Raw genomic sequence first — 23,591 nt, forward strand, 5'->3', positions numbered from 1 at the left:
GAAATTCTTGAGAAAACCAATGGGCGCTTGATCATTTTATCAAATTTGCTGCTTGGGAATTGAGATTTAGAAGTGAAGGAGTCGGAGTTTTGATGGAGGAGGCTGAAGGAAGTCGAAAATGACTTCAGCTTGAGACCTAAAGGAGTTTTAATTCTCAAAACACCAAAACGACGTCGTTTTGGTGTTATAAAAAAAAAAATTTGAGCGTCCACGTTGAACGCCTTTGGACTTGTTTTTCGTTCCTTCGCCGCCTCGCCAACAAAACACACTCATTTTCTCATGCACCTTGCGCCTTTTCAGCCTCAAGGCGCGCCTCTTAAGAAGAGGTATTAAATCATGACAAAATCATCGGAGGAGTACGAGGAGGCATATATATTCAAATTGGTCGGTGAGAGAATGTTTTTGCCTTGCAAAGATATTCCTTTGTACTCAAAGTAACAAGTGTTATATATGAAGGAACATTATAGGAAGTAACAAAGAGGATTCAAATTTGCTCACCACAATTAGTTTTGTGGTGATATCACCATCTTATTAAAATATGACATGTTCTATAGAACATAGAAGTTAACCACGGTTATCATTATCTTTAAAGAAAAAAAATCATGGTTATCATTAATTGTTGGTTCTCCCTTTTACTAGTCATTCTCCATTATCACATCTTTTCTGGGTTGTTTTGCTGGTTTACTTTAAGAATATGGAAGAAAGGAAAAGTAGAGGACAAATTTTGCTCACTTGGGCCATTTTGCCATCTCTCTCCTGAGAGTTCTCTCACTTGTGTATCTCTATTCGAGGGACAAATTCAGCAGTGCTCGCAAGATTGTGCAACCCTTGGCACACCCTGAGAGAGTGACAGAATTTGTGGGCTGCTGTAATGGTTTGCTGCTCCTGCACAATCGATATCACGATCTAGACCTGGCAATTTGGAATCCGACGATTCAGAAATTCAAAAGAATTCCCTTTGCACCCATTGAGTTGCCGGCTGGGACTCAAAGGACACATACGATGTATGGTTTTGGATATGATCAATCCAGTAGTGACTACAAAATTGTTAGAATTGTGGAAGTTGTAAATGGTGAAAGGGGTTCGGAAGTGAAGCTTTACAGTCTGAATCCAACTTATGGAAGAAGATTCAAAGCTTCCCTTACACAGGGAATTCATCTCATTTTTATGCACCTGCCGTTCCTCTAAATGGTGCTATACATTGGCTCGTGACAGATAATTCACATTCCCAAAGTGTAAGAGTTATTGCTCTTGATCTCTCAAAAGAAACTTTCAATGAGTTTTCCACCCCGTTTGCTGATGTCGAAGGCGGAATTGGTTTGGAGGTGTTGGGAGGTAGTCTCTGCATTTGTCTTAATCATTTCAAAACCAGTAATGAAGTCTGGAAAATGAAGGAATATGGAGTGGCTGAATCTTGGGTTCATTTCTATACTGTTGAGTGGAAGGTTGTGAAAAAAGCGTTTGAGTATTGCACAACTTTGGTCTTATCAAAGATTGGTGAAAGGGTTCTTTTGCATAACGACTCTAATTTGACCAAGGGTTTCCTTTTCTGGTATAATTTTGAGACAAACATTGGAAAAGTGGTTAGAATTCCTGGTTCGCCCGCCATTTTAGGGCAGCTATCTGTGCAGCCAACCTTGGTCTCCTTGTTGATTCGGTGACTTTTGCAAGGCAGCAACAAGTCCTTCCTATAAAGAGGAAATATTCAAGCAGGCAAATTTTGTAATTGTCTATTTCAACGTTCTTTTTAACTATTTTATTTGAATTTTGCTTATTTAAGTCTCACATGTTCGACTTTGATATGCTCAAAGAGAGTGCCAATTTAAACCCTGCAAATAGTAGTATAGAATAAGTAGGGTATCGTTCTAAGCCGGGGATTGGGGTATACTTCTTGTCAAAAACATTAAACAAATTAGTTTTATCCACAAAGTATAAAACAAAAATAAAACAAAGTATCCATACAAAATTACAAGATAGGGGGAATTTATAAAAGTTTGTATTCTAATCTAATTATATAATACATGTGATCGATCAACCATGAATCAAGGAAAATATGGACGGATAAGATGTAGAGATATAGTTAACAATCATTAACACGAAAAGAGGCAATCTAACCATAAACCATGGATCAAAATATGTGAATGAAGAAATAAATCAAGAACAGAGATGAACGCATACAAAGTTCTTATTACTTCCCTTAATTAAATTAACTAGATGAACGCACCATAGTTAACCCTATTAAACATGCAATGCTAGTCATAGGACGCTACTAAATAACAAAACATATTTAACGCATTAAACACTAAGAAAGTTTGATTGATTTAAGCCAAGAACACAAGTTGGAACGCCATACAAGCATGCAAGACTCTTCATTGATTTACCTAAGAAATTATAGGTTTTCCACTTAGCAATTAAGACCTAGAACGCTAGCAATCTTAATTTGGATTCAATTACATGCTCAATATTCTAAGTTTGCAACCAAAGAACACAAAACACATAAAAGGTGGGATTGAAGCACAAAATCAATGAACTTATATCATCACATATTAAAATTGCAATTTATGAATTCTAGAAACCTAAAACGTTTTCATGCTTCATGATTATTGGAAACTAAACATCAATACATAAACTTTATTCTCACAAATATTCGAAACATCCATTTATAACAAAAACCTAGAACGCTAGTGAAACTGTTTTTGACGTTACAAAACAAAGAAACCAAAAACAAAAGATAGAATGACATGGTTACACTTTTGAAGAACTTCAAGGACGCAAGATGATCTTCAAAAGGATGGAGGATGTTGATGATGACTACGGCAAGGAGATGGAGATGCTTCATGGCTTCAATGCTTGAACAATAGAGAGGGGACGAAATTTAGAGAGTAAAGGGGAGGAGTTATGAATTTGATTCTGGGTTTGATGATGAATAAAACGTCCCAAGGATGCATCTATATATAGGGGTCAGCAAACTTATTCTCCAAGCCTTCTAGATCCTTCTTTTAAACCCCTTAAATTAGGCCAAATAGCGGTGTGAGCAACAAGCAACGTATCTGGACTTGTTTCCATCCTTTCTGCATGTTGTAATCCCTTAAAACTCTCCAAGGATGATGTCAAACACTTTTGGAAGCCTCTAGGACGTCCCACATGCAATATTATCTTAAATATGAAGCATAAATTCGGCCATGGGCTTCTCGATGTGATTTGGGCTTCAAAACCGAAATTCCGGTCAAAAGTCTGATTCGCGTGCAGCTTGACCTCCCTATACTTTTTTTTGTCTGAACCTCCCTATACTAAATTGGCCATAACTTCTTCTAGAAAAATGATATTGACGAACTGTAAAAATTTCTGGAAACTAGATATCCGTAGATTTCCAACCATATAAGGATCATCATCTGGTTCATTCTAAGATGCTCTCAGGACTCTGTCGAAGTTGACTGATCTGCAGGCAGATTTCCTAATTTGAATATGATTTGACTTTGATGCGTATCTTGCGTCCAATTAGGATTCCTTGTCTAATCTTGATTGCTTTGCCGCCATATGCCTTGCATATGTCGTCCATTACATCATCTAGAAGCTTCATGAATGTTCTTGGGCTCTCCTAGTCTACCCCGGTATCCTCGTATCATCAGGACTCCTTATGCCAACAGGTTTCCTAGTCCAACTGAGATTCTGTCATTTGTCATTTCTGTCATCATTTCCACGAGCTTGACTTCTAGTTGACTCAGGATTCCTACTTCAACTGGGATTCCTTTTCCTAGTAGAACTGGGAAAACTTCATTTCTCCATTTCTGATCATTTTTCCGCCTCATTTCCTCCTTGCCTTCATTTTAGACTCAAAACTACCTAAAAACACAAAACTAAGTTAGAAATGATAATGTTAAGAGAATAACTAAGTAAAATGTAGAGATAAATGCACTAAAAACATAGGAAATATTTGTCCGATCAGACTTTGTTCTTGTCAGTGAAGGGGAAGGGTCTGAAAACGCAAACAAGGTGATCTGGAACTAAGCAGGTGATTGATAGTCTCTTATTCTTCCATTTGAACTCTCTTATTGAACTAAAACATGCTGGATTGATGGAGATAACAATGTCCAAAGATTGAGTCGAAGGTTATATTGGTATGGGATTTATAAATTTGTTCTTGATAAAGTGGATCGGATATCCAGGAATTAGGTTTGTAGTGATTCCTATAGCTTCTAATTATGAAAAAAATAATAATGATAACTTTTTTCTCATCTGTTAAACAAATCTTTAGGATAAATGTTTTGGTTTCTATATGCAAGTCTGAGAAAGAGTTTAACAATTTGATTGAACTTTCTGATTATGTTGAGTATTTATCTATGTCGCAATGATACGTGTTCAATATACAAATGATTTTATACAAACCTATAGCTGCAGATACCTCTGATAAGGTTTCTAGGTGGGAAATAGTGATTTTACATAATGCCTATTGTGTATGGATTGAATTTTATTTTCCTTTGTCCATAGTATGAAGGCATTCCTGGAAATGGAGTAGCTTCAACATAACTTAGGCTGCTGGAGTATCATTAGAATGATAGATAATATCTAACATATAAATGGTTGATTGCTTTTGGGTGAAATAATGAATACAAAAGTAATCAAGATTATTTAAGTTTTTGGCTGTATGGTAGGAATCTGTTTCCAACAGTTATTACCAAAGATAGCCCTTCATATGGTGTCTTCTGGTAATTGGCGCAAAACCTTGGTGATATTTTGGTTAAATTTGTGGCCTGAAATTAAAGAAATGCCTAATGCATATTTGTTTTCATTTCCATGGTATGTCTATGAGCCATTTGACCTGCAAATGCATCATATATTGAATACAACCAGCAGCACATACTATCATTTCGTAATTTAGAAATAATGTGTCTGTATGTATATGTACTGCTTTTCAAACTAATGCCAAACCAAAATTTGAAAAGGGAACTCTTCTACTTACCGTGCGCAAACAGTATGAATACATCTGTGTAATCTGTTGTCTCCATTAATAACAAATTTAAGGTATTTATAGCGGTTTCATACTGTTTACCATACTCAAACTCTCCCATATATAGAGTTTTGTGTCTGTATGTATATGTACTGCTTTTCAAACCAATGCCAAACCAAAATCTGAAGAGGCAACTCTCCTATTTACCCTGCAGACTCAAACAATTTTCTGCCTCATTTTTCAGCTTCAGTACTTTCTACTATATCCTTTTCGATTCTTTTAATCTTCTGAAATCATTTTGGCACTTATCTGTGTCTAACTAAGAGCTAAACCTCTGTCTTCTTCCCTCTACGTGTCTGTGTTATTTGGGTGTTCATAACAGAAATTTGGGTGTCAAAAGTTTACTTTACTTATTTGTTCCAAAGTCAGTTTATAATTATCCAAAATGGTTTGCGTCTAGAATTGTTTATGAAAGTAGAACCAAGAAGCATCTTTTATTTTCAAGCCAATGAAGAATTACCTATTGGGTGTTTGTACTTTATTATGCTCGATGGCATTGACAATTTCATGAAGTTATGTTCTTTGATAGCACCATACCATATAAATTAGTAGGATAAGGCGTGTGAAATAATATCTTTTAAGAAATCTCATTGTACCAATGCAGTGCATAAACTTTATGCTCCAAACTGAATGTTTTACTTTATATTGCTGACTTAAAAAACATAAATGCTATGCGTCTGTATGTGGTTTATTTGTAACATATCTTCTTTTTACTTTTGGGTTTGCAGGTTCTTTAGAGTATATTGGATCTGTAGCTTCTCTGTCCTTTGTCTTCTCTTACAGGCTTTCATGGAGGGGAAAAAAACAACAAAAAAAAACCCGCAGCATCCCACGGGTTTAAGCACTATTATTTGCTTCTTCTTTTTTTTGAAATAATGTTGTGCGGGTTTTAACATAGCAATGAGCATCATCCAGTCTCAATTTTATTGAAGATTACTTTCTGCAGGTGTTGTTATTTTCTTGTGTTTTGTGGCCTCATATGGCCTTGTGACTTGCAGGTTTCAACAATTATGAGGAGGATTTAGATGATGTAGTACAGTTCTTCTTTTGCAATGGGATGTTACTTGTCTTTGAGATACTGTTGTAAATGCTAATCATGAGATATGCATTATCCTTGAATGACAATTAATAGTCTTTTATTTTCTCGTACTAATATATTTCTGTTCACCATACGCTTTGCCGTTAAACTCCGGTTTTAATATTGATTTTGCCCAAAGCTCATCTTCTTCCATATTAAATAATTAAATATAGAAATTAGATAAACAAAAAGTGAAATTAAAACAACAAATTAAGCAATGAGATTTTGATCATTAGGAGTGTAACCACTGAGGCACTGACCTTGCATTCGTTAGTTTTCTTTTGATATCAAACTTTAGACCTGATGTAACAAATCGATAAAAAAAAAATATCATTAGAACAATAGCTAGTTTAGTACTCATTACACATTTCATATTTGTTTACAAAATCTTCCGCAGATTGTGCTGCATACAGTTTGATTTTTCCGAATGATTTACGGGGACAAAACACATGACACAACAATCCCCGTCTTCTATTCTATTTAACTAAAACAATATAACACAGCGGGATTACATATCATTACAAAAGATAGAAACAATGATATGTAACCAACCAGGCATGAATTCCCTAACCCTAAAGCAGCTAAACAGAGCACACATCTTGACCACCAAAAATAAGACTGATCATAGGCTTGGACCATCACCTATTTGTCTCTCTGAAAGTGTTCCTGGAGCTGAAGGCAAACTTTTGACACTTGGCAGAGCAATGTACATTGTTGGTCACGCGATGTTAATAACTGAGACGTTGTGGATGGCAAAGGGTCTTCAAGCAGTTGTTTAAGCTGACAAACAAGCTTCGACGCTTCAGAATCACTGGTACAATTTTGGCCAATAAGTCGAAGCAATTTACAGCTGTGATCATGAGAAGATGGCTGGGTTGGAACTGGGGGAACAAGAAAAGGGTGCTGAAGTAGTTCAGGGATCCTCCATCTTTCATTGCGGTCCCAGGCAAGGCACTTTCTCATGAGGTCCAGAAGCCAAGGGTTAGGGACTGGTTCATATGAAATTTGATGGTTAGGATCTGTTATAACTTTGAACTTGGCCCAGAAGGTCTTGTAGTCTGCAAACGGGGTCCTCCCGTATACCATCTGATAAAGGATGCAACCAAGGGACCAAATGTCTGATGGCCGGCCACACTTGATAGTGTTTCCATCTGCATCAGTCTCATTGCACATGAATGCCTCTGGAGACATGTAACTTAGCGTACCCACCTGCAGAGTAGATTACAGAAAAGCTAAGCAAAAGCACATATAGTAGCTATCCATGACCCCCAACAAACCATGATTAGTCAGAAAGTCAAATCCGCTTGAACAGAACATTGAGGAACAATAAAATGAGAAACCATCTAGATGGAGAATATATATTTGCTCATTCACTCGAAAGGGAACAAGCTCAATACCTTTTTCTTGACTGTTATTAACAGACAAGAACAGACAGCAGATCCAGAGAATACTAATTTACATTGAAAAGGGAGCCTAACCTGAGAATCCCGTTGGATGTTGGTTGTATCACTCATTATAGCTTTAGCAATCCCAAAATCAATCAGCTTAAGAGAGCCTCTGACAAGCAGGAAATTAGCTGGCTTCAAGTCAGAGTGCACAATTCGCTCTTCATGTATGGTGCTGACTGCCAGAAGAATTTGCTGCAAAGAAATAAGCACATTCAAATGTCAATTATCCACACCACATATATTCAATTCCCAGAAAGAAAGTGAAACTCAACCACTTTAAATGTGTTAGTTTTGGTCCCTTTCAGTAAAGAATGGAATGCCATAAAACAAAGTTACTAAATAAACAGAAGATCTACCTAATCATCAAACCTTTAGAACAAAAGAATAAAAACAAAAGGTGGAACCTTTTAGACAATCATCCTTTTAAAACTAAAAACACAAAGTAGTGCATAAAATTGTAAATGAACCAGAATAAGTTATTGCTCAATAACCTGCCAGTAGAATCGTAGCCAGTTCTCATCTATGGTCTGATTCGACCCATCCATTTCCTTCCACTTCTGGGACAGCATGTGAGCCAAATCAATTTCTCCATATTCAAGTACCATGTATATATACCCATCATCCTTGACTCTGCCATCTTTATTATTTATGGAGCCACTCAATACTGCATGCAGTAAAGCCTTATCTGTCACCTAAGAATAATAGTATGTATTAGAATACATTTTCAAAAGTAGAACTAGAGAGCACATTACCAATTATGAACCTAGAACATAAGAAAATTATATGAGAATATGGCAAAACAATAACTGATAGCGACCAAACTAATTATAGAACGGGAAAGGAAAAATATGTCCTAAACGAATTAAGTCTGCATCCCTTGCTAACTATAATATGGTACTGAGATTTACAGATAAGATCACTAGGATTTCCAACTGTAAGCACTACTAACGTCCATCACATAGGAAAACATCCTAATATGGTCATCAATATCACAGGTAATGTATAAGACCTTGTTCCAAGAAGAATGTAAGCCACAAAATTCACTGGATTAAATGTAGACACAAGAATGCTAATCATTTTCACCATTAATATGGAGTCATTTTTCCAGCAAACTTTCTTTTGCTTGCTGAAGAACCAAATCAGCAACCTAAGCATACTAGGACAACCCCAATGCCACCTCAACCTCCTTCCAACCCTCTTTGGCTATTCATTTTGCTCAAGTACCAACCACCATTTGGCCACCTGTTGCTCAAAGCATTGAGGTAATCTTGTAAAAAAAATTTAAAAACATCAAAATCTTTTCTGAATCCCATTATTTGGACTAACAATACTTTTGGCCATGTTGAGATCAAGATTTCACCACCAGAACTCTCAGTTGAATCTTAAAAAGCAATTTCAGCTGCACTTTACTAGCATCCTAGGTCCTCATATATCAAATTTGAATTGCAAAGGTATACAATATCTCAATGCTGTAAATGTATAATAATCTAAATGTTATTAAATGAACAGTGTCAGGTTGAAAGTTAAGTACCTCATAGTCTATAAGCTGTATGATGTGGTTCTTCCCCTTCAACTTATTCAGATATTCGATTTCCTGACAAAAACCAAAAGCAGTGGCATAGTCACGCCCTTTCAGCTTGATTTTCTTAAGAGCATAGATTGTACAGTCTGATGATATAACTTTGTGGACCTCACTGCTGCCTCCACTACCTATTTTTCCAAGCCTCTGATAGAGCTTCCCATTTACTTTAATAAACAAGTCAGAATCTTTATTTTTTTTACGAGGAGCTGGAACAACTTTACCACTTGCAGCCTTTTCTTGTTTTTCTGATTTTGAAGGCTCTGACTTTGTATCAGAACATAAATTTGGGGGCAAAGTAACCTGAGATCGTGCATTGGCAACATCACCTGCATACGATTCAACTTCAGTTTGCTTCACATCGGGAAGAGAAGGGTTTTCCTGATATTCACTCTCCGACAGCTTGCAGCCTTTTTGCTCCTTAGAAAGGTCATATTCCTTACCTTCGTTTTGGGTATCAACTGCAGAGGTAGAAGGTTGGGCTGCAACAGCTATCTGGGGATTGGACATTGCACCGGTGCCCCTTAAAGGAGCATTTGATGGTTGAGGGTTTACATTAGAATCCTTCAAGGGTTCTACTGGCATGTGATAACCACTATGCAAACTAGAACAATAAGTTGTTGACATGGGTGCTGAAGTAGCATGGACAGACGTTGTAGTAGCACACGATGGCCCAACAACTGAGGATTGAGTCATAGGCTGGCTTAAGAAGTTCCTGAATTGATGCAACTGATCTTGAGCGGCAGTTGTTCTCTTTGCCAACAAGGAAATCCCACCATCAGACTTCAAACAGATATCCGCTTCTGTATTCAGAATATTCTGATGCTTTGAATCATGATTTATGACAGCTGATGCCTCTGCTTGACTAATAGAAACCCACTCCATTTCTGTCAATGCAAGTGAACGCATATGAGATGATAAGGTCTCTGATTGAGTGGCCATATTATCATCAGCCCCTGCATTTTGATAAAAGGGAAAAATATTCGAAGCATAGCAACAAATTCAAAATAGTATTTTGCACACAGCATCAACAATAATCATAAAAATTGACAATGTCACAAACAGAGCTGCCTATGAATCACAGAAATCAAAACCAGCATAGTCAAAAGAAGAATGGCAATCTTACCCAGGGAAGAAGCACCAGTTCCAATTGAAAATTGGACCTTCTTTTGAGCATCAATCCCTTGAGACTCAAAATGACAGGAAGCACCAATGTCAGGCTTAGTTTGATCTATGGGCACATCTAAATTCTCATCAAACGTGTGGGTGATACTGCTTGAATTGGAAACTGCCGTAACACATGCATCTTCCTGAGTTTCCTTGGCACTAGTAGGCATGTCGTGTGGCTGCACACTTGATTCCTTTGCAGTATTATCCTGCCCCTGCGTAGCTACATCTCGCGAACTCTTTGTGTCAACGACAGCCGCACTTGAAGCTGAACCTTTAGTTACTTCTCTTCGGGGAGCCAACATGCGCTTAGGCCTTATGCTTGTCTCTGGTGAGTATTCCACGAAAATCAGCACTTAAGGAATATAGGACGCATTTCACCCATCAAACTCCAAAGAACTAAAAAGTAATCCCTAAGTCTTATTGTATCTCACATTATCATTTGTACAAACAGATATGTTCCGATTCAGATAGTCTGTGATAACAGCCTTAGCAAACAATCATACTTTCTTGAAGCCCCAAATCAGAATTTGGGGTTTTAGCAAAAACAAGTACAAATGCACAAGTAATCCAAGTTCTAGACTATATTAGGTATATTCACAGTAGAACCCTAACCAGAAAAGCTCTAAATTTCGAATCACGAATCCAACCCCAAATTCAATTCAGATTCAACAACCCTAATTCCTGGGTAAACCTTGAGAGAGTGAAAGAGAGAGAGGTACCTAGAGGGCGGTGGCGCTTAAGCGCGGCCTGAACGCTGCGGAAAAGGTCGGAATTAGAGGAAGACGACGACGACGAAGTGAAATCGGAGTTGATCGGACGCATCAAATTCCGGGCGTCCCTGTCCATGGCCGGATCTAAGTGGCATTTCTATGGAGGGAGGAGGGCAAAAAAGGTATTCGAGGAGAATACTGAAATGGCGGGAAGAGATTGAGGTCGGGGGTGCATTGTGGTGGTTAGGGTTTTAAATCTCCATGAAGAGAGAGAGAGAGAGAGAGAGAGTGCACCTGAACACTGAAACCACCTCACACTGCTTTAGAGGGAAACACTGCGATTTTGAAACACAGGGCCTATTGCCGCTCTTGGTTTCTATCCCTTAATTGGGCCAATACCCACTGGACTTAGAATTATGTTTTGTGGGCTAGCCCACACATTCCACAACTATATGTAGGTATCGGGGCCCAATTTATCCCCATTTTGAATAATTGTTTCTTGTTTATCGAGTTAATGAAAAAAAAAAAAAAAAAAATGCACGAATGGTCATAACGATATTGAATCATGAATAACATCGGAGTTTATATGGTGTATCTAATAAAGTGGGTCTGGATATCATTCCCATACAAGTAACCATCATTTAGATGATCTGCTTCTTCTTTTTTCTGGTTGTTTTGAATAAGTTGATTCTATTTATTATATTCGTCTTTTTGTATTGATCTATTTTTCACTAACCCAACAAACAAGATAATGTTGTTCAGCTATAGATGCAAAGCATCAAATTAGTACCTACTTAGCAGCGAGGAGGAATGATTGGACAAGGTTATGTATAGGGATGGCAATGGGGAGGGTAGGATAAGGGGATTAAATTACCATCCCCATACCCGACTTCATTTCCCATCCCCTTACCCGCCCCAATCCCCGTAATAAGAAACTGGGGATTCCCCGTCCCCGTCCCCATTGGGGATTAAGTCCCCGTACCCGCCCCAATCCCCATTAACAATATTACTAATTTATTATATAAAAATTCACACAAATAATTATTGATTGTAAAGTATGAAGTTAAAATCAAACATCAACATAAAATAAATTCTTTATTTCAATCAAACAAAAACAAATATAAGTTTCGCTTAAAAAAGAACAATAAAAGTCTGCATTCGACAAAAAAATTTCACAATCAACTACTTAGTGTAACCTAACAACTTACTCATTCACTCCAACAAGTTGAATTGAATAATATCAAAAATATATTGACATAATTTAAATATTGACAAAAAGATGAAGTTTACATAGATATATTTATAAATAATATCAATATTCCACTAAGGGATCCCTTTTTTTGGTCTTTTATAGGGATAGGCATTAGACCAACTTTTAGATCATATTTTCACATATTAACCGTTCAGTTTTTAGATCCTAATGTATAGATCACTTCTGCAAATTTTCAGCCAAATTGGTGATCGTTAAGGCATCCAAAACTGCAATTTACACGAACGGACCGAATCTGTCGAACCGGAACCGTTCGTGTTTATAATGGTAAATTGAAGTTTTGGATGCCTTAATGATCATCAAATTGGCTGAAAATTTGCAGAAATGATCTATACATTAGGAACTAAAAACTGAACGGTTAAGATGTGAAAATATGATCGAAAAGTTGGTATAATGCCTATCCCTATAAAAGACCAAAAAAAGGGATCCCTCACTAGAAGGGCCATGTATATATATATATATATATATATATATATATATATATATATATATATATAGATAATTCTTATTGGGTGGGTATGGGGATGGAGATCAAAATACCATCCCCACCCCGTACCCGATTTCAAAATTCGAATACTGGGGATCCCCATCCCCGTTACCCGATTTCCCCCAAATTTCTCCCCATTAAGGTCGAATACCCGATAGGTACCCTACCCTATGGGGATTATTGCCATCCCTAGTTATGTATGTCAGCTTACAACTAAATTTGACGTGTGATCTCATCTGACGAGAACAAATATGTAAGACTATGAAAAATTGAGGTTGGAAATTTTTCTAGAATCGTTGTAAATCTGTATATAATTAAGATTCTTATTTAATTATGATATCTTATAATTATAGAAAATCCTTGAATTATGGAAAGATTGTTTCCTATTAGAGTTAGACTACTCATTTGTACTTGTATATATACCCTCATTGTGGGATGAATATTGATCATCGAATTAACCCTGAATTGAAGTATTTTTTTATACTTGGTATCAGAGCAGGTTCAATCCTTTGAACTTGCGCTGCATCCTTTGAATCCTGAATCCCGAAGAACACCACAAACCGCTGTGTACCACCACTGTTGAAATCAAACCATCCCTGAATTTCAAACCACCATCACCCTACTTTTTTTTTGAAAAAGAAGAGAAAAAAAGATTTTTTTTTTTTTTCCAAAACATTCATAACCATCTTGAAACCCTAGAAAATGCAATCCTGCGAAAATCCGAAATTTCTCAATCAATTAAAGAAACAGGCTGTGGGGCATTCGGTAACTACCGAATTTTCTGTTACGGCTAAACTCAAACAGGGTCCTCCTCCAGGCTTCTCAGGACCTTCTCCACACCATCCTCTAGGTAAACCAAATCCATATACAAACAAAACGTGCATTATCTGTGGGGAATTAGGTTATAGTAAGGAGTGTGCTATGAAGTGATTGGTTACCCTGATCCGTGAGACTTCACCAAGAAACTGTGAAAGAATCTGGGCAAGGCCGTTGTTGCTACTACAAAGGAAGTTTACGTAGACAATGCCTCCGCTAATGTAGTGCGGTCAGGTATGAAGGGTAAGGTTACTTTTAGTACATGGATAATTGATACAGGTGCATCTGACCATATGACCAATGACCCTAGTCTTATAAAAAACCTTAGACGTTCCCCTCAAAATGTTGTCTCTACTGCTGATGGTACTCCAACTCCGGTCACCGGAGAAGGTTCTATTGCTTTATTTGATACATTAACCCTTGAATCTGTCTTAGTTGTTCCATCACTAGCTTATAATCTCATGTCTGTTGGTCAAATTATTTTAGCTCTTGCATGTATCGTGACCTTCTATCTGTCTTTCTATGTGTTTCAGGACATTCTGACTCGACGGGTTCTTGGTTATGGTGTTAGAAGGGGAAAATTATACTACCTGGATCTGATAGAGACTGGAAAGAAACATAAGCATCTTTTGAGACAAGCTAATCAGATCAACGAGGTAGAGAATGCGAAGGAAGCTGTATAGTTATGGCATCGCCGTTTAGGTCATCTATCTTTTAGTTATCTTAAGAAGCTGCAACCTCATTTGTTTTCAGTTGTCAATGATTTGGATTTCCATTGTGATATTTGTGAACTGGCCAAGAGTCACCGTATTTCATATTCACCAAGTCTTAATAAAAGTTCTGTTCCTTTTATGAAGATTCACTCTGATAGATGAGGTCCTGCTAAAATTCCTTCTCTCTCTGGAGCTCGGTATTTTGTAACGTTTATTGATGATTGCACTCGCATGACATGGGTGTCATTACTGAAGAATAAGAGTGATGTATTTGGAATGTTTACCGAATTTCACAAAATGGTGGCAACTCAGTATCAACAATCCATCAGAGTGTTTCAATCTGACAATGGTGGAAAGTTTGTGAATGGCCCTATGATTGAGTTTTGCCGGTCACATGGAATTCGTCATCAAATCTTCAGTTCTTATACTTCTCAATAGAATGGTTTAGCAGAACAGAAGAACATGCAGTAGATGAAAGTTGTTCATGCTTCCTTGTTTGGCATGAATGTACCTTGGTTCTATTAGGGAGAAGCAGTGAAATCAGCAGTATATCTTATCAACTGTACTCCTTCACTGGTGATTGAGTTTCAGAATCCTCATCATAAGCTTCATACACTTTTAACTATCCCTTCTATTCCTAATTTAGAGCCCCGAGTGTTTGGGTGCACAGCTTATGTTCATATTCCCACGCCTCAATGCAGCAAGCTTGATCTCAGTGCTCGTAAGTGTATATTTGTTGGTTATGCTGAATTCCATAAGGGTTATCGATGTTCTGATCCTCTTACTGGCACTATACATGTCTATCTTGATATTGCTTTTCGTGAATCCGATCCTTATTATTCAGGGAGAGTTTCGGACTCTTCCCTTTAGAGGGAGAGAGTTCGTGAAGGAAATCCTAGAGATTTATTTGAATTTGAAGAATTAGAAGCATTGGAATCGAGATTTGGAGTTGGGAATTCTCCAACACCGGTTGACAACGAAACTAAAATTGGGACAGTAGGAAATGAAAAAGAAAAAGAATCTGGGGACATTGAATCTATTGGTGGTGGAACAGTGGGATCCCCAACTTACCAGGATAGATGCGATGTAGGACCATCCCTTGAACCGAGCTGACGTCATGATCTGTCAAACAAGACAAACGCATCACTCCAAGACGTCAGCTTGCATCCCCAAAGTGACAACGACGCTTCAATGCGTCTTGGAATATATGAAACATCACAAGCTGATGAATTACCCATTGACCAGCCCAACTGTGATACACCCAATGAAGAGAATATAATTCAGAGTTCTCATTTGTCAGAGTTTTTCCCCCTCTCTACATCATCAACTGAAGAATCATTTACAAATCTTCCTCCTCAGGTACCTTTAATTTCAAATGAATTATCTGGGGTAGATAATATTGATTCTAGGAAATCACAGAGAGTTACCAGGGGTATTCCTAAGAAATAATATGAGCCAGACATCAAAGCCAAAGCTAAGTATCTTGTAGCTAATTACATGTCTAACCATAGGTTGTCTGGGTCATATGCACTTGTTGTTGATCAATTATCTACTGTATCTATTCCTAGTAACGTGCAGGATGCATTAACGGATCCAAAATGGACAAAGGCGATGAATGAAGAATTAGAAGCTCTTCAAAAGAATGCAACATGGGAGTTAGTACCTCTGCCGGCTGGGAAGAAGACTGTAGGATGTCGTTGGGTGTTTATTGTGAAGCTTAATGCCGATGGAACTATTGATAGATATAAGGCGAGGTTGGTTGCCAAGGGATATACACAACGCTATCGGATTGATTATGAGGAGACTTCTGCACCTGTAGCAAAGATTGTTAAACAATGAGAAGCGTGGCTTGTGGTCCACCGTTGTACCGAGACTGTCCCAACTTAACCACCCGATAGATGTTGGGTTTTAATCACAAAAAGCCTCGGTGCAATTAGGTGTGATCTATCCACTTATAAGTTATATTTTATTTATCACTTTTTCAATGTGAGATCTTTCCTCTCCAACGCGCCCCCTCACGTGCAACCGAACTCCACGTGAAATTAATTAACAATCCAATTCCCACATTGGAAATTGGGACACCAGTCTCTGATAGACTTAGCCAATATAACAATCCAAGGCCCACATTGAACACTTGGTAACAATCTAATCAGAATATTCCGATGGCAATACAAGGAACCCAAATTCGGGCCCATGACAATTGGAGACGCAATGGGAGAGAGACCCACTCTAATACCATGTTAAATAGTGACAAGTGTGGCTCGTGGTCCACCGATGTACCGATACTGTCCCAACTTAACCACCCGATAGGTGTTGGTTTTAAATTACAAAAGGCCTCGGTACAATTAAGTATATTCCATCCACTTATAAGTTATATTTTATTTGTCACTTTTCCAATGTGAGATATTTCCTCTCCAACAAATATCAATACTGTCCGGATTCTAATCTCACTTGCAGCAAACAAATATTGGCCCTTGCACCAGTTTGATGTGAAGAATGCGTTTCTTAATGAAAATTTGGAGGAAGAAGTATACATAGATGTGCCCTCAGGTGTTAAGAATCACCTAAGTGACGTTAGCAAGGTGTGTAAATTGAAGAAATCTTTGTATGGCCTGAAGCAATCTCCAAGAGCTAGGTTTGGAAGATTTTCAAAGTCCATGAAAGTCTTTGGGTACAGACAGAGCAACTCTGACCATACTTTGTTTATTAAACACAAGAATGGTAAGATTACAGCTCTTATTGTGTATGTTGATGACATGAATGTTACAGGGGATGATCAGAAAAAGATGAATGAATTGCAAAAGTATCTGTCAAAGGAGTTTGAAATGAAGGATCTGGGACAATTGAAGTATTTTTTGGGTATTGAAGTTGCAAGGTCTAAGAAGGGGATTTTGCTTTCACAAAGGAAGTATGTCCTTGATTTATTTGCTGAAATGGGGATGCTGGACTGCAAACCAATGGAGACACCCATTGAGATGAATCACAGACTTGCTATTTATCTCGATCAAGTTCCAACTGATAAAGGGAGGTATCAACGTCTTGTAGGAAGGTTGATTTATCTTTCACATACTAGACCAAATATTGCTTATGTTGTGAGTGTTGTTAGCCAGTTTATGCATTGTCCTAGTAAAGAGCATATGGATGCAGTCTTTCGTATTTTGAGGTACTTGAAGATGGCGTCAGGCAAAGGGTTACTATTTGAGAAAAAAGATGAATTGGAAGTTGTTGGATATACGGATGCAGATTGGGCTGGTGATAAAATGATAAAACTGACAGATGTTCTACATTTGGGTACTTTACTTTTGTTGGAGGGAACCTTGTCACTTGGTGTAGCAAAAAGCAGAAAGTTGTTGCCAGATCAAGTGCAGAAGCTGAATTTCGAGGTATGACACGTGGAGTTTGTGAAATGTTATGGATCTATAATGTCCTGAAAGACCTAGGTTACAAGCTTAAAAGGTCTATGGATTTGCATTGTGATAATACAACTGCCATTGAGATTGCACATAATCCAGTTCAGCATGATAGAACAAAGCATGTGGAGGTTGACCGTCATTTTATTAAAGAAAATCTTGACAAAAAAGTTATTAGATTTCCATTTGTAAACTCAAATGAGCAATTAGCTGATGTTCTCACTAAAGGAGTGTCCAGGAAGATATTCGATAGCTCGATTGACAAGTTGGGCATGATAGACATCTATGCACCAACTTGAGGGGAAGTGTAGAATCGCTGCAAATCCGTATGTAATTAAGATTATTATTTAATTGATGTAAGAATAGAAAAGATAGTAGAGTAAAAGAAAGATTATGGGGGACTAGGTTTTTCAAAAAAAAGGCTCTGGGCTCCGTCCGGCAGCGTGTCCATGGGCACTGTCTTCGGACGGGATGTGTTGTTGGGTGATCTTCGTTCCCCAGATCGAGGGGATTGGTGTCAGGTGGTAGGGGCGATCAGGATTGTGGAGTGGCGGTGGTTCAGCTCTGGCAGGTTGATGCGGTGGGTTGGATGGGCGGGGGTGTCGAGTTCTGTGGTGGTTGTTCGCAGACTGGTTGGACGAAGTCGGTGGGTGATGGTGATTCTGTTTTTGATTGGATCTGTGAGTTTTTTCAGATCTAATCTGAGTAGGATGGGTAGGAGGGCAGTGGCTTGGGACAATCGGGATGGAGGTGCATTGTCGGTGTCAACTCGCAGGTGGAGGTCCAATGCAGGCAAGGGCGATCTGATGCAGGTGGTAGCGATTCGTTGCAGAAGGTGATCCGACGCAGGCAGAGGTCCGACGCAGGTGGTGGTCCGATGCAGGCGGTGGGCAGAGGCTGGCGGTGGCGATCCGTTACATATGGTGGCGACCCGTGGCAGACGGTGGCGCTCACTGCAGGTGCAGTGTCAGAATTGGGCCAAGCTTTACACAATGGTTGTGACCACCTTACTATCTAGGTTGTTGCTTGGGTTGGGCCTCTTTTCTTGGGCCCTACCCAGGCTATTTTTTTATTTAAAGTTTTTAGTTATTTTTATGTTTTTTTAGTAATAAGTCCCTACATCTTTAGTGTAGGGTTAGTCGGGCTATTCGCCTGTGTGTGCTCTCAATGTGCCTTGTCTGCTCTGGGTAGGCAGCGAGTTCCTTGCTTTGTCAAATGGTCGCTACCTCCTAGTGGCTGGGTGAAACTTGATGTCACTGGATGTATTTTCCAGTGGCAACATGGTGGGAAAGCTGTGAGAATGGATATTATGCTATGCTGTATTCGAGTTATCTTTTCATTGTGTCACCGCTGGGAAGCAAATAGAACCTTCTGGAGCGAGTTCTTTGTTAGTTGGTGCGTATTTGAATACAATTGTTTAGTAGAGACTCATGATATTATTTCAGGATGTACTCTAGGTGCCTATTGTAAGAAGGGGTTTAGGCTCAATGTCCCCTCCTTGTATTTGACCGTTTCATTACTCAAGGTTTGAGGGCAGCCGCACCAGCCCTTTATTAAAATATATATATATATATATATATATTTAATTAGGATATCTTGTAATTATAGAAAATCATGTAATCATGGAAAGATTGTTTCTTATTAAAGTTAGACCATTCCTTTGTACTTGTATATATACCTCCATTGTGGGATGAATATTGATCATCGAATTAACCCTGAATTGAACTATTTTTTTCTACTATTTTGAAGTTAAAAGCTATGGCTTTACTCTTAAGATTTAGAATTACTATGCTATATTAGATGGTGACTAAATATCATATTAGTGAAAAATTGAGTTAGAATTAAGCTAAATCAAATTTTCATCCCAATGTAACAAAAAAACATACATCAATAATGCATCAATCATTCAAACTCACCACCACTAACGCATTCAAAAGACAAAATCGAAATACAATTTTCAGTATCAAGTGGGATACCAAATTTTGAACTTGCAGTTGTTTACTGTTTACGGTACACACTTCCAACATCTATCTGTGCTTAAATCTAATCACAATCTGGATACTTACATCAAATGTGCTCATTTAAATTTGAAATGGGATTACTTGGTATTATTTGGCATTACATGTCACCCCACAAAGTTTTCTTGTCATTTTTCCCCCACTCAAACATCTTTCTGATTCTAAATAGTAAATACAATATTCGAAAAGGACCAAATATCCAATTAGCTTCACTTTTACACATTGATTTTTGGATTGTTAAGTCTGTGATTCCCATAGTCTCCATACTTTGTACTCACTTAACAACGGTTACCAAAGCAAAGGCTCTTTTATCCTCTGGTAAAGCTTAGGAATATGAAAAGCAACAATGGACAGATTTAATTAAATAATGTAACCTAATGGTGGGGTGACTGAGATTTTGGTGCTTATAATAGAAGATGGCTTTATTCCAAAGCATATGGGCATTGCATGATTTTGAGAGCAAAAGGAATCAAAATGAAGCAGCTTTTTTCCCCATAAGGAGTTGAGTTTTGCACCATTATTGTGTAATTAGTGTGTTTACCTTATTGTGCGCTTTGCTTTGCCCCAGAAAAGTCTTTCCTTGGGGTTAGAATGGTTAACAATTTAGCCTAGTTTATGGTGTCACCTGCCTGTGCCATAAATTGCTGTTGGCTTTGTGAAAACGAGCTCGCAATAGTATTGCATCCCATCAATATATAATATGTATATTATAATCTACACTTTTGACGTACAATTACACTAGTTAACTAGAGTAACAATTTTTCACTCGAAGCACCAATTAGGGAAAGTAGTTAGTTTAAAGACATGTAGATAACTGCACATCGAACAAGTAAAAGGTCAATAATCGTTAGTTGGGAGCATGGCACACTAAGATTGACAAAAGCTAAGATTGACCCCGTTTGTTTATGGGTAATTCAATCTGGAGAGAACATTATCATATACTTAACGTTTGATCATCATATTCATCAACCGACCATTATGCAACAAAACTCTAGCATTTTACCTTGTTTAATAATGAATTTTGGTAATTTTGGATGTAGTATAGATCTGTCACAGTGATCCAAATAGATATGGCTTGGTTGATCATCAAGGTCAGATGAATGAGATGATAAGTTAGCTACAGTGTCATCATATTTTGGAAGACTTAAGCTATAATAATAATGGATGATTGCATCATTAACATATCAATTTATTGTGCAAATTATGAATTAATTAACTGATTATAAACCAACCCTTGTATATATAAAAGAGCCCCACATAACCCTAATCCAGAAGCACTTTTCTACAAAAGCCAAAGGAGCTCTCTTGGCCTTTGCAACCCCACCCTCCTCTTAGCTATCATGTCTCTGAAAGCACCCCATCTGAAACTCTGAAACTAAATCCTCAAAACCCCAGCAACAGCTTCGCTCAAACATCATGTCTACAACAATGGCCAAACTCAAAAGCCAGAAAAAACCCACCAAGCCAACCCACCAAAAGAGCAAGAAACAGAATCAAAACCAGAACCAGAATCCCCAAAAGCCAGAGATCAAACCACCCTATTGGGCAGTTGTAAGAGGCTTACTGACTTGCAAACATCACCAAGCAGTTCAGCTACTACAACAAGAAGGTAAACATCACCCACAGAAACAACAAAATGAGCAACTAGCATCCATGGAGGAAATGAGTGCTGCCAAGAAATGCAAGAAGATGAGATGCTCTGGCTCATTGTGCAGCAACACAAAAATCACACACAGGCCTGAGCTAGGATCTCCTGAAGTCCACAAGAAAAGGGCTTCTTCAATGGGCTCCTCAAGCAGCACAAATGAAACTTCAAGCAGATCCATGAAGGCTCCTCTGCATGAGCTCAATGGAGTTGTCTCTACCTCTTCTTCTTCACTCTCTGCATCTTCAAACATCTCCTCTGCTGGTGGTTCCTTCAGAGCAATGCCTTTTAGAAGGTTCTCAGGCTGCTATGAGTGTAGAATGGTGGTTGACCCTGTTCTTGGTTTCGCCAGAGACCCTTCTCTCAGGGGAAGCATTTGCTCATGCCCTGAATGTGGAGCCATTTTCATGAAAGCCGAAAACCTGGAGCTCCATCAAGCTCTTAGGCATGCAGGTACTTCATTTTCAAACATATTTGATTTTCATTAAAGGCTTTATTTATAATATTCAGGTAGCACTCGTGAAGTCATTATCGTCTTCAGTTAGTTCATCATTTTTCAATGCACAATTTTTTCTCACATAGTTAATCCCCCATTACTGTTCCTGCATTACTTTCATGCCCCTGAAATTCTTAAGTCTTTTATCTTTGCGGCATTTCATCAAACAACAGTTTCCGAGCTGGGTCCAGAGGACACGAGCAAGAACATAGTGGAGATCATCTTCCAATCCAGCTGGCTCAAGAAACAAGCTCCGATTTGCAAGATCGATCGCATCCTCAAAGTCCACAACACACAGAAAACAATCTCCAAATTCGAAGAGTACCGAGACTCCATCAAAGCCAAGGCCACCAAGCTGCAGCTCCCGAACAAGAAACACCCACGTTGCATTGCAGACGGCAACGAGCTCCTCCGGTTCCACTGCACCACCTTCGACTGCTCTTTGGGCCTTAACGGCTCCTCCAACCTCTGCAACTCCATCCCAAGCTGTAACGTCTGCAGCATAATCAAGAACGGGTTTAAAGTTGATAGGAGTGAGTTGGCCGGAAGTAATGGGATTCTGACGACGGCGACGAGCGGGAGGGCGCATGACATGGCGGCAGTGGCGGCGGAGGACGGCCGGATGGCTATGCTGGTGTGTCGAGTGATAGCGGGGCGAGTGAAGAAAAATGTGGATGGACAAGGTGGTGGTGGTGCGGTGGAAGAGTACGACTCGGTGGCCGGAGCTGTGGGGGTGTATTCGAATTTGGATGAGTTGTATGTGTTTAATCCCAAGGCTATTTTGCCTTGTTTTGTTGTCATATATGGAGGGTTTTAGATTCTCATGGCTATGGTAATTAATTAAGAACTAATTATTCTGTTTTGGGTACTGACTGATTGATCTGTCTGGAAATATCTTTGATTCTCTCTTCTAAGATTTGGTGTTTTCTGGGAAGTGAATCATCACTATCAGCTTACTGGCCACAGGCCACTACCCCATGAGCAGCCTCTTGTCTTTTTGTTACATTTAGTTGGTGCAAGAAACAAAACAAAACGGTAATAGTACTATTCACATTTTAATCCACATTCATCCATACGATAATCACATGGCATGCATGTGTCTCATCGGCCCCGAATCATCAATTCAGATTAGACCGAATCGTCAATTCAGATTAGATCTGAATTGTTGTTTGTATATCTTACGTCCATATTTCACTTAATTCAGTTTTTGAAACATACATGTGAGTGATCGAAATATAATACTCCGAACACTGTTGTTAGACAATTCGAACAAACTCAATAAATCCATAAAATATGCTCGTGAAAGCATCCCATAAATAGTGATTAGTAGTGGATCCCTTAGCGATTTTTAGTCTTTTTCTGCACATAGGATTAGCGGATTTTTGGAGTTAATTTTTGTTGTGTGAACCATTAAGGTCAACGAGGAACCCTAAAATTGTAGGTGAGACTTTGGGGGAGTTCAAATTCTTAGCTGGGTAAATGACAAACGAGTATTGCTGGATGACTTGCTAGTGTAGTGTGTACCTATATTTTATCTTCATGAAAATTTGTGCAAGTGAGAGTGCATTAATGACTAGATGACACCAAAAGAAAATATTGAGTATTGGAATTTGCATGTCCTAAGAACGAGGAGCTCTCTGTCTCTGTGATTTTTCCACTTAAATCCAAAACTGTATTAGGGCACTATAGTCAAGTTCTGAGGGAAGAAGACGATATAAAATACCTTGAAAAAAAGATTACCAG

At 38.4% G+C, this 23,591-nt stretch overlaps 2 protein-coding genes across 4 annotated transcripts; one reads left to right on the plus strand and one right to left on the minus strand.

The window, feature by feature from the left end:
• Window positions 1-6,428: 6,428 nt before the first annotated feature.
• Window positions 6,429-11,325, minus strand: LOC112169570 (serine/threonine-protein kinase MPS1). 3 transcript variants are annotated; one of them, XM_024306627.2, is made up of 7 exons: window positions 11,003-11,325; window positions 10,240-10,608; window positions 9,557-10,069; window positions 9,066-9,442; window positions 8,026-8,226; window positions 7,565-7,726; window positions 6,429-7,295 (listed from the first exon to the last, which is right to left on the minus strand). In XM_024306627.2, the coding sequence occupies exons 1-7, from the start codon at window positions 11,127-11,129 to the stop codon at window positions 6,729-6,731; spliced, it is 2,316 nt and encodes a 771-aa protein (XP_024162395.1). In that variant the 5' UTR covers window positions 11,130-11,325; the 3' UTR covers window positions 6,429-6,728. The 3 variants fall into 3 exon arrangements, with proteins under 3 accessions (XP_024162395.1, XP_024162394.1, XP_024162393.1); XM_024306626.2 differs by having other exon boundaries at window positions 9,066-10,000; XM_024306625.2 differs by having other exon boundaries at window positions 9,066-10,069.
• Window positions 11,326-20,990: 9,665 nt separating this feature from the next.
• LOC112173487 lies at window positions 20,991-22,796 on the plus strand. The gene is made up of 2 exons (XM_024311123.2): window positions 20,991-21,805; window positions 22,022-22,796. Exons 1-2 carry the CDS (start codon window positions 21,124-21,126, stop codon window positions 22,663-22,665), a joined length of 1,326 nt encoding a protein of 441 aa, XP_024166891.1. The 5' UTR covers window positions 20,991-21,123; the 3' UTR covers window positions 22,666-22,796.
• Window positions 22,797-23,591: the final 795 nt, after the last annotated feature.

Source organism: Rosa chinensis, chromosome 6, assembly GCF_002994745.2.
Source record: "Rosa chinensis cultivar Old Blush chromosome 6, RchiOBHm-V2, whole genome shotgun sequence".
NCBI classification, from domain to species: Eukaryota; Viridiplantae; Streptophyta; class Magnoliopsida; order Rosales; family Rosaceae; genus Rosa; species Rosa chinensis.

What these genes read in the sequence shown, in the direction of transcription:
- LOC112169570 (XM_024306625.2), bottom strand. Translation starts at nt 11,129, where the DNA reads ATGGACAGGGACGCCCGGAATTTGATGCGTCCGATCAACTCCGATTTC. An exon ending in TAAGCGCCACCGCCCTCTAG is followed by an intron (nt 10,609 to 11,002) that starts GTACCTCTCTCT and finishes AATACTCACCAG; the next exon opens with AGACAAGCATAAGGCCTAAG. An exon ending in GGCTACGATTCTACTGGCAG is followed by an intron (nt 7,727 to 8,025) that starts GTTATTGAGCAA and finishes ATTTCTTTGCAG; the next exon opens with CAAATTCTTCTGGCAGTCAG.
- LOC112173487 (XM_024311123.2), top strand. Translation starts at nt 21,124, where the DNA reads ATGTCTACAACAATGGCCAAACTCAAAAGCCAGAAAAAACCCACCAAG. An exon ending in TCAAGCTCTTAGGCATGCAG is followed by an intron (nt 21,806 to 22,021) that starts GTACTTCATTTT and finishes ATCAAACAACAG; the next exon opens with TTTCCGAGCTGGGTCCAGAG.